The 12,410-nt window shown below is 41.5% G+C and overlaps 1 protein-coding gene across 2 annotated transcripts; it reads right to left on the bottom strand.

The window, feature by feature from the left end:
* Positions 1-478: 478 nt before the first annotated feature.
* ccnf (cyclin F) lies at positions 479-11,538 on the bottom strand. Of its 2 annotated transcripts, none has more exons than XM_061026442.1 (17): positions 11,293-11,538; positions 10,332-10,483; positions 10,057-10,163; positions 9,905-9,972; positions 9,522-9,718; positions 9,137-9,190; positions 8,722-8,826; positions 8,416-8,493; positions 7,730-7,881; positions 6,827-6,991; positions 6,575-6,698; positions 6,302-6,482; positions 6,099-6,186; positions 4,297-4,396; positions 4,008-4,141; positions 2,595-2,773; positions 479-2,281 (listed from the first exon to the last, which is right to left on the bottom strand). In XM_061026442.1, the coding sequence occupies exons 1-17, from the start codon at positions 11,303-11,305 to the stop codon at positions 1,845-1,847; spliced, it is 2,334 nt and encodes a 777-aa protein (XP_060882425.1). In that variant the 5' UTR covers positions 11,306-11,538; the 3' UTR covers positions 479-1,844. The 2 variants fall into 2 exon arrangements, with proteins under 2 accessions (XP_060882425.1, XP_060882424.1); XM_061026441.1 differs by having other exon boundaries at positions 10,332-10,486.
* Positions 11,539-12,410: the final 872 nt, after the last annotated feature.

Genomic DNA, 12,410 nt, shown 5'->3' on the forward strand with positions numbered 1-12,410 from the left:
AAACGTAAAATAGTTACTATTGATGCCTGACATCTGCATCCCTGTCTGCACATTTTAGCTTTATTAGTATCTGGAAGGACTTAACATTTTAAATGTAATTTTTACATATTCTATTTTTACCCAGTATTATTCCAACATAGTTTTGATTTGTCATGAGATGGCTACGACATAAGCGTTGAGATCTTCGTGGTGGGATTAAAAGTGTAATGCTTTTTTTTTTTTTTTTAACTAGTTCATTAACTAAAAACTGTCCCTGGAAAGAACTGCTCTGAGGTTTAATCCACTGTGTTTATTAGCAAAAAAGAGCCAAATTAAAAAAATATTATTTAACACTGAAAATCTCAAGCAAATCAAATGTTGACACTCCTGTTGTTGTGTTCATTTAACTTTAAGTCCAAGAAAAACTTTACTTTGGAAAGACTTTTATAGTGAAAAAAATCAAACGTGGTGATGAGGGCATCAAAAATAACGCAGAAAGTAAACTAGCATGATGGCTTGTTTTATTTAATACAAAATTACATATTCACATAACAGGTCTATAGAGAAAACACTGTACTTTAGAAAAAAACAGACATTTCACATAGAAAACTGCCTTTTTGGCATGAAGCAAAACCTATTTCAAGTAGTAGTGGCATGTTGTTCTCTCTCTATTTATACATATTAGAACTATGTACACATGTAAAAACACACAGGTGATAACCAGACTGGTGTAATGGTTTTAAAATGGGATTAGTCAGTCACAGTCATTTCATGTATTGTATACTCAATGCCCTGAACTCAAAACCCCATTCAGGATTTTTTTTCCTTTAGTGTCTGAGCTTCCCTTTCAATCCAAGAAGACAAAGCAAATCCAAAAAATACTTTCACATTGATTGTTCAAGCATGAAGCTGTTAAATGTCATCGAATTGCCCTCCAGATGATAAAAGTGCTAGACCGAAATCAGATGAGAGGAAAAGTGGGTAGAGCACAACTTAGTGACTGTGCAGCACCGAACATCTGGATGAAAAGATGAGGTTTGTTATGATACTTGACCAGCTAGTCATTCTTCTTTTAGTACCGTTACCATCTCTTTTTAAAGTCTTTCAACTGTTCCTGGAGGGTTTAGTGTGCAAGAGGTCTTTTCAATAAAATTGATCAAAAAGCAACACTCCAACTGTTGTGCATGTATAAAACTGTTGACAGGATTAAGAGACTCATTTCACAGCTCTGGTTCTATTTCAGCAGATGCCCCTGAAGACACAAACACCTACACAGTACCTTTGGCAAACAGACGTAGAACTACAGACAAAACTGAACGAGAACTGAATACAATCATATCTTTCCAGGCTTCAGATCATATTCTGTCAACTAGTTGACAGCAGCAAATAGTTGATGACATTCACCAAATACAAGAGAGCTTCTTGTACAGACAGTGCATTACAGAGAAGTTGATAACCAAAGCAATAATACGACAGCTATGTTTTTCAGTTGTTGTTTTTAGCTTAAATATGATCTTAACAATGAACACTTTATCCAAAACAAATCCATGAGTTGTAGTTTCTTTAACAACTATCTACTGCTATCAGAGATAGGTTGTTGTAGAAGGCAGAAGTAACAGAGATTGTACCAGGGTCCTGAGGAATGTCCGGCCTTGTTCCAGTGGTTTCAGAGCTGTGAGTCTATATTTATGGGAGGAACTTTAATCTTTATTTTCCCTTGCTTTTTCGGTTTTTTTAAGTCTCTTGATCTTTTGGCGATGAGGGGCTCAGTGCAGACTGATGTGAGTGAGGAACAGCATCAAGAACAAAGTGCTGGAGGACAACAGCTGAGCAGGTGGCCAGTGAGCAGCCTGAAGATGCTCCGTCTATAGGCTCAGAAACCCTGCGTTGGCAGAATACTCGTCCCCTTCTCTTTCCACTTCGCCTCCGCTATGAGCTGCCGAGTTCTTCCTCTTCACTTGTTTGCCCGAGGTGCCGCGGGGCCTCTGCATGGGCACCAAAAGTCGGAAACCTGGCGTGGCATTGGCAGAGGCTGCGCCCAAAGACGTGGTTAAGGTCTTGAATGTGCAAGGCATGAGCAAGGAGGAGGAGCATGTGGACGAGGGGCTTACACTCTGGATGGAGGAGTATCCTGAAGTGTGGAGATCTGCAGAGAAAGACATTGGATTCGGAGCTTGTCCGTCTTTGCTTTCATCCTTTTCCGCTTCACAGAAGCTGTCTTCATCGCTGGACAGTGCTCTGCAGTGCTCCAGTATATTTTCATCCTCCGTCAGCGGGGACAGTCTGATGGAGATCATAGAAGCTATTGAAAAACAAAGATGTGTAATAGTTTAAAACATGGAATAATCTTCAACAAGTTTAAAGACAGCACCTAACAAACTGTACAGATACTCTCATCCATCTGTACATGACGGTGAGCCTGCATAATATGAAGGCCTTAATGTATGTGCTCATTTAATATGCGGGACATTACAACTGCTGAGTCATCTCTAGTCACATTATGTCCGACTGGAATAGTGACTCATGCATTATTCTCCTCTATATATATAGATTAGTTCATTTTAATGCTTCGAGACTCTGCTTAGAACCAGACTGGATTCTCTGCTAACACTCACCATCACTGTCTTTCTCTCCCTCGCTCTCCTCCTCCTGGTCCCCCTCGTAACCGGAGCAGGAAGTGTCCAGGCTCCAGTCCATGATGTCGCCCAGTAGCGTCTCCTCCTGGTTGGATAGCTCTGCAGTGGGCGTGGCCATGAAACAGGCTCTGTGGGCTTGCATGGCGTCATCGCGTTTCCTGAGGAGAAAGTGGACAATCAGTGTGTTACGGTGAGTCACTGGAGCAGATGGCACAAATAAACGCCTCCTGAACAACACTGTTCACAAGTAAAGGAGCACAGGAGACTCAGAACAGATACATGAACAAGAAGAGAGACAGGGGTACTAGCATGTCTCAAACCCCCACCCTCTTTTTGGATTGAGGTTCTAGTAATGATATCATGTAAAGTCCATTTAAGAGTGTTTTTATAATGAAAATGAACAAGTTGAGCGTAGTCAAGATGAACGCCAGAAACCGACCTGAGGAAGAGAATATGTTTATCCACGAGCTAATGTATCCCGGTATAATTTACATGACGTTTTTAATCACAGCAGCAGTTCCCGCAGGGGTGTTAGAGGTAACATCCAGTGTTCCCAAGGCAACAATAGACATGTTGCATCTGTCATAAGGGTGTTACAACTATGAAGTTAAGGATTTTTCTGGATTTGATAACTGTTGGGAATATTTAAAGTAATGTAAGTACTCAACAATAAAATGTATAGATAACATAGGTTTAGTCATTTTTAATTAATTAGATATTTAAGTGTAAACATTTACATATTACACATTTAAATTGGTAAGATTTTTATGAAATTAGCTTTTACATGAAATAGCACTTTCTATTAAAAGGTGAATTAAGTGAAAATCATTGAAGTGAAAGTCTTTACCTTATGTATTTTTTTTAATTATATGTAGGACAGCACTAAGAAAATAAAATGTATCAATACTAGTCAAGTATTTATTTATATTATTCATGATGTTGATTTTAATATATGCAAATGCTGCATCCCTGATTTCACTCCAACCATTATCCTATAAGCCCGAATTTCCCCTCTGGGGATCAATAAAGTATTATCCTATCCTATCCTATAAGAGGGCAAACTGAGATTATGCAAAGTTAAAGAGAGTATTGGGTACATCCATGAAACAGCGAGTATCAGTAATACTGGCGCAGTGTCATTAGAGAGCAATATAAACCCAGCAAGCACATGAGTGCTCAGAGCAGGACATTATAATGACAAACAGAGCAATTTGAGCTAATCAAAGGTTTCCCGGGTTCCAGCAGGCTGAATAGATTACGCACCACACTATTATTAATTTATTCTAATAATATTTTCTTTCATAAATACTTGATTTTTTTTGTCATTAAATGTGTTTTTAATATCACAGTATTTGCTGTGATGGCACAGTTGTGTGTTGGTGCATGGCTTACCTCTTGCTGGTGCTGGATGGAGAGGCGAGGAAGGTGTGGATGTCTGCTGGCTGACCAGTGGGGCTGGGAGGCTCCATCTGAGGCTCCACCTCAGGAATCTCCAAGAGCTGACATAACTCTTTATAGTCCATCACCTTACACAAGATGTGAAATAGTATCAGATATTAGTTTTCAGAGTTCTAAAAGAACCATTAGGGAGATGACATCATAAACCTGAAAGCTATGTCAGTGTAGCAGATGGCTTTATTTCCCCCACCACCACCTACAATGAAAAATTAAAATCAAGTACCCTTTCTTTGCTGATGCTCCGGTAGGCCTCGTCTTCAAACCGCTGTTTGACTCCAGTAAGAGACACATGCCTGTAATCTTTAGGAACATCTTGACTGAAACTGGAGGAGACACACAGATAAAGAGGGGGGGGGGGGGGGGGGGGGGGGGGAGCAGAGACAAGAAGAATGGTTGAGTTTGATCCACTGTGCTGGCTCCATCTTTAAAATCAACTCTTGGGAACAAATCTCGTTAGTTGCCCATTTGAGAATTACAGTTTATCGATACAATGCTCACCTATCAAAGTGACTCACCCTGAGGCACGTTTCCGTGACTCAGCTGGTGATTCATGTACACACACACACACACACACACAGAGATACCCAGCCCTGCCTCCTTCAGTCTTTTGTGTCTGCAGCTCGCTTGGGGGTTTCATGTTTGCTTTAAAAACCTTAATGGTCATCCAATTCCTTGGTCAACAGACATTAAAGACAATTATATTTCTAAACATCGTGGCTATGAGCATTCTGGGAAGACCCGGACTCGTCACTAATCAACAACATCATCATCTCTTTTGAAAGGAAAGCACAGAGAGGCTGTGAGCCAAGGTATCAGAGAATGAAGAATATATTCAGGGGCCTTTAAACAAGGAGACACTAAACACTTTGGACCATCACATGTCATGTTTGTCATGTCTGCTTGGGGGTGGGGACACTACACTGCGGTCACAATTGAATCAGAGGGGGGTCACGAGAAATTTAAAAAAGTTCAGAAAAAAGGAACAGAAACCGATCATTATATTACATGAACCTTTCAGGGATAAAAACCCACTTCCTTCATCTTTTTCAATACTAGATAGTTTTCATGTCCCTTTAATGAGAGACTCGGAGTGGACTTTGTACAAACGATCAAAGACAACAATTTATACCACGCTCACAACATTTGGTGTACTCGGTGGAGCACTGGTTTTGTCATTTAATTATCGTCTAAGCTGAACATACATGTCCTTCCATTGTGTGAGAAAAGGAGACAATATATAGAAGTCAATCTTAAATACAGAGAGTGCATAACAACTGGCCTTGGCAACAGAAGCAATGGCCGTTTATAGCGATGGTTTGGGTAATAATAGATCAAACTTTTGATCTGCAGGAGTTTACCAGTAATAACCACTTTAGTGCAAACCCTCACTTCAGAAGCTGTGTCGTGGAAGTGCAGCTCATGTATATTTAATTTACAACAGGAGTAAAGAATACAAGTCGTCCACTCCATGGTTTCCAGAGGTAGGTCTGCTCTCTCACTACTTTGGAGAAAATGCACTTGATTTCTTTGTGCTGAACTCTCGTCCGTCCTTTAGAAACTGAACAAATGTAAGAATTGGATAACGTTGAGGTCTGACCGATGGAACGACCACTATTAAGAAACATAATGTGCAAATCAGAACCCTTTTCAATCAAATGTGTAGCTGCAGGAGTGAAGTGACCACACAATCGCACGTATTCAAAAAGGAGGAAAAGTCCAGAACTTTTCCTTAAAAATGAGAGCACTTCAAAAACCTATTTTCTGAAATGATTACACTCATCAGGAGATGCCTACCCTGCGGTTCTCCTGTCACAAAAGATGAAGTGTTTATAGGACCAAATTGAAATGTGCCTTTCAAGTGCTCCACCTCTTACGAGGTCACGATAACCCGTGTAATCTATTCCCTCTAAAGGAAGAGAAAGGTTTGATGGTGCTCTGTTGTCCCAGGTTTCTGAGAGTGATTTCAAAGACAAAGTGAGGAGGAAATTAGCAGTTCAGTGATAACATGCTCTTTGAGAAGCTTACCACTTGACAAAGAGCAGCACAGCCAGGGAGACAAGGTCCTGCTTGGAGAAGCCGGTGTAGTCGACTAACTGGCTGGGCCAAAGCGGAGCTGCAGGGAGACATAAATGAATGTAGACATAGACTTAACAATCGGCGCCAGCTGTAAATCTTTGGATTGTTTACAAGAGTAACTACAACGTGTGGGTGTCAGTGAGTGTTATTACCATAGTGATGTAGAGCTCGTGTAAGGAGCAGTGCAGCACAGGCCAGCTTGGCAGGCGGTGGTGAGGAGAGAGCCGAGTAGAGAAGTGACAGCTCGCAGATGTAGCTGAACAGGTGAGTGGTCCGCCTCTCCAGAGGGAGCAGAGACAGCAGCACCTCCCCATAGTCCAGCAGAGTGGGACTCTAATGGAAAAGACTGCTGAATGAGTACTTTAATTCCCACAAGGATTGAGTGTTAGACCTTCTACATTCACCGAGAGGTTTGTTGTACTCACCCTAATCTTTCCCTCCAGCACAGCGACAACCTCTCCCATCATTCGGACCAGGTCTTCATATTTGTACGTGTTGTCTGTGAGCCAGACGGCTTCACGTATGGTCAGGATTTCTTTACTGATATAGCTGGAACAGAAAATAAAAGAACCAATCAATGACCTCAAAGTTAAAAAAAAGATAGCTTTTCAGAGTCTTCACTGCCCAAAAGAAAATCATCTGACCCTTTCAGAGGGCTGGCATGTTTGCATTCTTACCGTGTACAAACTACCATGCAGGCGATTCCCAGTAACTGGAGACGAGCCTTGGGGACAGAGCGCAGAGCCAAGTAGCGGTCCACGCAACCTACGGTCACATGCAGCGTCAGGCTGGAGAAGTCCTTCATGGTGGTCACCTCCACGAGCCAGTCCACCAGGATGTACCTGAAGAGGCAGGGAAGTAGAAACTGAATATCATACAAAGTAAAGGGGGATAGTTGAGGAATATTCTTATTTTTGAGGAAAAGTTGTGAATCTTCTTTCCTTAGAACCCTAATATACCGAACATATCTGATCTTAAAAATCCGTCATGATTCCTGAATCCTTGTTTGAATTCTGCCTGAAGGCAAAATGATATAACCCGAGAAAAAATGTTTGAGCTGAATTCTACGCTAATTTTGCGATGTGATTAAAGAAAGCCAAGCTGGTCCAAACAATGTGAGTCATCACCATGACTAAAGAAGGGTCATTTGATTGTCTTGAAGGATGTTATTCACCAGCAGACAGTGATAATGCCGGTAAATGTTGGCGGCAGTAGCTCAGTCTGTAGGGACTTGGGTTGGGAATCGGAGGGTCACCGGTTCAAGTCCCGGCACGGAGAGGGACTTGAACCTAGCTGGAGAGGTGCCAGTCCACTTCCTGAGCACTGCCGAGGTGCCCTTGAGCAAGGCACCTAACCCCCCCCACCAGCTCAGGAGCGCCCGCTGTGGGCAGCCCCCTCACTCTGAGACCTCTCCATTAGTGCATGTCCATAGGATCCTGTTTGTGCATATGTGTGTGTATTTCAGCCTATGTTTGGGTAGCATGTTAACTAGACAGAGTGTAAAAACGAATTTCCCCTCGCGGGATCAATAAAGTATAAATTATTATTATTATTAAAGTCATCGTGGATAGTCTGCGTACCTCATCGTGTCCTTGATGCCACGTTTGAGGATGCCTTGTGTGCAGTGTCCTGATGCTGGGTTACAGCTGAAGAGTTGAGCCACTAAGTCCGAGCAGGCTTTGGATTCTAAACCAAGCGGGTTCCCACTGCTGCACACTTTGGCCAAAGAGACCTGCAGGGGGAAAAAAAAAAATGTGTTAACTAAAATGTTCCAAATAGGCTTAAAATACCATCAACATAACAGCTTCATGATTTGACATAACAATGGATCCAATAAAGAATACGTTTGTAGTTTGCTGCTGTAATTACAGGACGGTGGATTCAGATGAGTCATACGTTTTGCAAATCACTACAGAACAATGGCAAAGCTATAAAAGGCAATCAAACAAAAAAAAACTTTCTGTAAGTCAACAACTGTCAGGCCCCCTTGACACTGCCTGGGTGCTTCAATAAAAATAATCTCCAGCTGTGGACAGATGGAGGAGTGGGAAATCAAAAATAGAAAATGAAACAAATGACATCAGAGATGTAAAGCTGTCAGAGCAGAATCACTCTCTTTTGTATCATTTCTCTGAACTGCAGAAGGGGGCGTATCAATCTGCAGGCTGACAACAGGCCATTAGAGGCCTGGAAATGCACAGGGACACATCAAAACTGGTTTTCGGCATCCATTTGATAGTAATTATACGCCTTCAATCCCACACACCTGTGCCTCCCAGCATCCTTTACCAGCATAATCCCTGAGGGTTCGCACACACTGGAGGTACCTGCCTGGATCTGCCATCTGAAACCAATATGAAAAGAAATTGTTATTTTGAAATCACATTTAGAAATAATATACTCACAACATGGTTTTAGAACAAGTGTCTAGTACATTCAGATGTAATGTTGTTGATGTACCACTCTATAAACAAATACTGCCAGTGTTTTCTGATTGATGGATTTTTTATTGATCATTAAATTCAACATAATGGAAGACTAATCAGAAACTGAATGAGAGGCTCAGACTCACAGCTGCTTTCCGGTTGTGCTCCCACAACATGTATGAGCTCTGCAGACAGCCGGCCTGTGAAGACTCTTTGAGCATAGATATGGCATCCGAGCGTCTTTCATCCCCCTGGAAAAGATGATACGGGTCCATGAGTGAATAAAAGGTCTCCATAAACACACAAACACAATGTTCTGTTCCTAGACAGTCAGCCAATCACTCAGTCTCATGAACACATACATGACTGTGTTGTGATAGGAAACACAAATAAGGACTCTTAAAGCAGTGTGAAATGATCAAAAAGGAGGAAACCGTTGTCTCATTTGTGTTACTAATGAGAAGTCCCTGTTACAGCAGCACAGAGCTATACACTTTGATTGGGGCAAATAGAAACTGGGCGAACCACACCCATAGATTTAAGTCTCACTTTCACACTCACCTCAAATAGCTGCAAAACTCTGGCCAAACAGTGCAACAACGGTCCTCTCTTCTCCTGTAAAAGAAAGAGACAAATAAACACATGGATACTTATATTTAAGAAACATCTTTGTTATAAAAACTGCAATTTCCTCCATTTTTTCTCTGTTTCTGTGTAATAATACAATTTTGTAGTTTTCATGTTTTCCTAAAGAGCATTAGAGGGGATCATCCTTCTTTACATATAAAGCTTAATTTGGAAAAACCACTTGATGCTGAAAACGCAGCCGGCAACCAAAGGTGTAATCTGTCGGCCAACTGTTCAAACTAATGACATTCTTATAGCAGGCCACACATTTTCATGCTTAATAAGAAGAGAAAAGCTCAATTCTAAGTGTGACACCTACCACATTGCTGTCACACTCAGCCTTAAGACGGTCAAACACCACAGCTTTGCAACAGCTGCCGGTGGGCGACCACGGTGGACGGATGAACACCCAGATGAAAGGATCTGTCAAGGGAGAGTGGAGGCTCTCTGCGAGGCTGAAAAAGTGGGATGCCTTACGGCCACATACATCCGCTCGCCCTTCATCGCTCAGCAATGCTGGATGAGAGAAACAAAGCATAGATGGGAGCCTTTAATGAATTGTAGAAATCCTCAAGGAGGGTTCATATTTCCCCCCTGACTTAATTTAATCAGTCAGTCAACAAGAACTTAATTTCCATTATATTATAGGGAGAAATCATTTAACTGGGAGGTCTTATTTAAATGAATTGTTGATTTACTTACGTCCTTCATTGTACAAATAAGCAATCCCTAGTTTCACAGCAGCTTCAAAATTCCCTTTCTCAGCAGCTCTGAAAAGGGAGAGATATATTTTAGGTAAAAACTCAGAAAAGAAGAAAATAAAACATCAGCAAGACAGTTTTTTGACTGTGTACCTTTCAAAGAGCCATAAGGTTTTGGGGGATGGCCAAGTATCCCTGAAACTGACCCTGGCCCATACACTGGAGTGGTTGTCGACAATGTCCCGCAGCTGGGAGTGAACCTGTAAAACACATCACGATCATTAGTCCCTCAACAAATAAGACTGACCTAATCTGTCAGATGAAGTGGTTAGAAGATGACTGAGATAGAGCATATCTGGGATGGGATGGCACATGAATGCTAGAGGTAATGTAGGGAGTGTTACAGTGTGTACAGTAAGTTTACTCACGGCTCTGACAGACAGCAGGTCCTCTGCAGAGAGACACTGGAGCACACAGAGGAGGACCTCCTCAGGTAGAGACAGCAAGGTTAGGGCTGGAGTTCGCTTACGAACCCGTTTCCGTGCTGGGATGGAGTAACATTTTGAACAACGGCAGTGGACTACTGAAAGAGAAGGAAAATTCATATTTGTTAACATATGTTGTCTGCCACTCTTCAGAATGATTCTCATCCTCAGCACAAACACTCTCGCTGCACACTCAAACACAAAATTACTCAAGAGCATTTCACATCTTAGTGTTGAGCTCACAAACTCATTCTCACATTAATGTCAAACCAATATTTGCACTTCATTTAAAGCAGGCCAGGGTCTGCTTATGCTGTTAGCTGCTCGGGCACAGCAAGATGAAGGTTATGGCTCCACATTCAAAACGCCTAACGTAAAGCATCTCCGGGTGGTCTAGTCAAACCCCCTGATTAAATCCAAAAACGTTTTAATTCATAGAAGTTGGAAAACCCTTAAAAGTATTTGAAAAGCTCACATTTTCATCCCATTAAGCCGTAGTAGCTGCAACCAATGTGCACTGAGTACCTGACTCTGGGAACACAAACCAAGTGAGCGCCCAAATTTCCCTCCCGAGATTCAAATGTGACTAATGTAAAGTAACCATCAAGTTTCGTGAAGTTTAAGATTATATTGAAGATTAAAAATCAACGTAAACTAGAGCACGGACCCGTTTCACACAAATATTGTCATTATCAACCACTTTTAAAACACGGTTTACCACAGGAAGTATCCATGGCTACCCCGGTTTACGTTAAGTGTCGACTCGGAGCTAGCTCGATACCTGCCGATAAGACTCTGACATATTATTATAATTAAACACATTTTCACAAACACACGTCCTACATTAATAATTTGCTATACCTCTTTTAACAGGAAGACGTTTAAATGAAGGTAAATTACTTACCGCCCGCTTTCATGGCAAGTGAAGTGATATCTCCTGGAACAGCCTTTAGCTTCACTAATCAGATGTTTAAACGTTGCGGTAATACACACTAATATGTAACACAAACAAAATAAAGACTATTACAGCGAAAAATCAGCAGTGCAGTGTTGCAGAAAAGCTCACTGCCTCTGTTGTGCTGTGGTAGATGAGACTAATATCTTAACTAGTTGTTAGCCCTTTCCTGAATTCAAATTCAAGCACGCGTCCTCACTTTGTAGGACCCGCCCCAAAGCCACTCTAGGACCGCCCGCTCCCACCGTTTAAACTCTTTTTACAATCTGATTGGCCGGTGTGGATGCCGCCCATCTACCCTATAGTAGCCCTCCGATTGGCCAGCACAATCAAGAGCCGTGACGATTGGTCGGATTTTGAAAACATTACAATTTTGGAAGATCATTGGACAACGTGATGCGATTTCGAAGTACGCGCTCGTCATTGAATGTTTATGATTGGTTGACCTGATTATGACGAAGGAAGAGAATCCCTCCTACTTCCGGTAGATTGTGGGAAATGTAGTGGAGGAGAAAACGCCGTTTAAAGGTACCCAATTTAAAGGGACAGGCGCAAAGTCAGCTAGGGAGAGTGTCACGTCAAAAACATTTTTCCTGTGGAAAAATTAAACCCTTCTGATTATTTAATGTTAGGCTATTGCCTCTTTATTTTCAAGTGAGTTTATTTTGCAAAAAGCAACACGAGATGAAATGAATAACTCATGTTGTTGGCACATCAATGGCAATGGAAATAATACAATTATTGTGATTTATTAGATGTAAATGTGATTGATTTGACACTGCAGCATTTGTGAATTCTGGCAGCATCTATAAAGCCCATCAGGCAACATTATTGGGCTTCATTGCCAAAATTTTAGCATTACAAGCAATATATGCTTAATTTAACACTATAGGTAACATTTCATGTAAAACAAGGTTTAAGAGTATACATTTGTGATATTGTGCCAAACATACTTTAACATTTGCAGGGTGAGCAGTAGGATATAATAGCTAGGAAGTGCATATTTAATTGCTGCAGTTTTGGTTTAATTATGTTAAACAAGAGAAGGCCTGCGTAAACCTCAATAT

Source organism: Labrus mixtus, chromosome 20 (genome assembly GCF_963584025.1).
Source record: "Labrus mixtus chromosome 20, fLabMix1.1, whole genome shotgun sequence".
Lineage (NCBI taxonomy): Eukaryota > Metazoa > Chordata > Actinopteri > Labriformes > Labridae > Labrus > Labrus mixtus.

Coding starts and splice junctions, on each gene's coding strand:
- ccnf (XM_061026441.1), bottom strand. Junction 8,827..9,136: donor GAGTTTTGCAGCTATTTGAG/GTGAGTGTGAAA, acceptor CATCTTTTCCAG/GGGGATGAAAGACGCTCGGA. Junction 2,774..4,007: donor CCATCCAGCACCAGCAAGAG/GTAAGCCATGCA, acceptor CTTTCTCCTCAG/GAAACGCGATGACGCCATGC.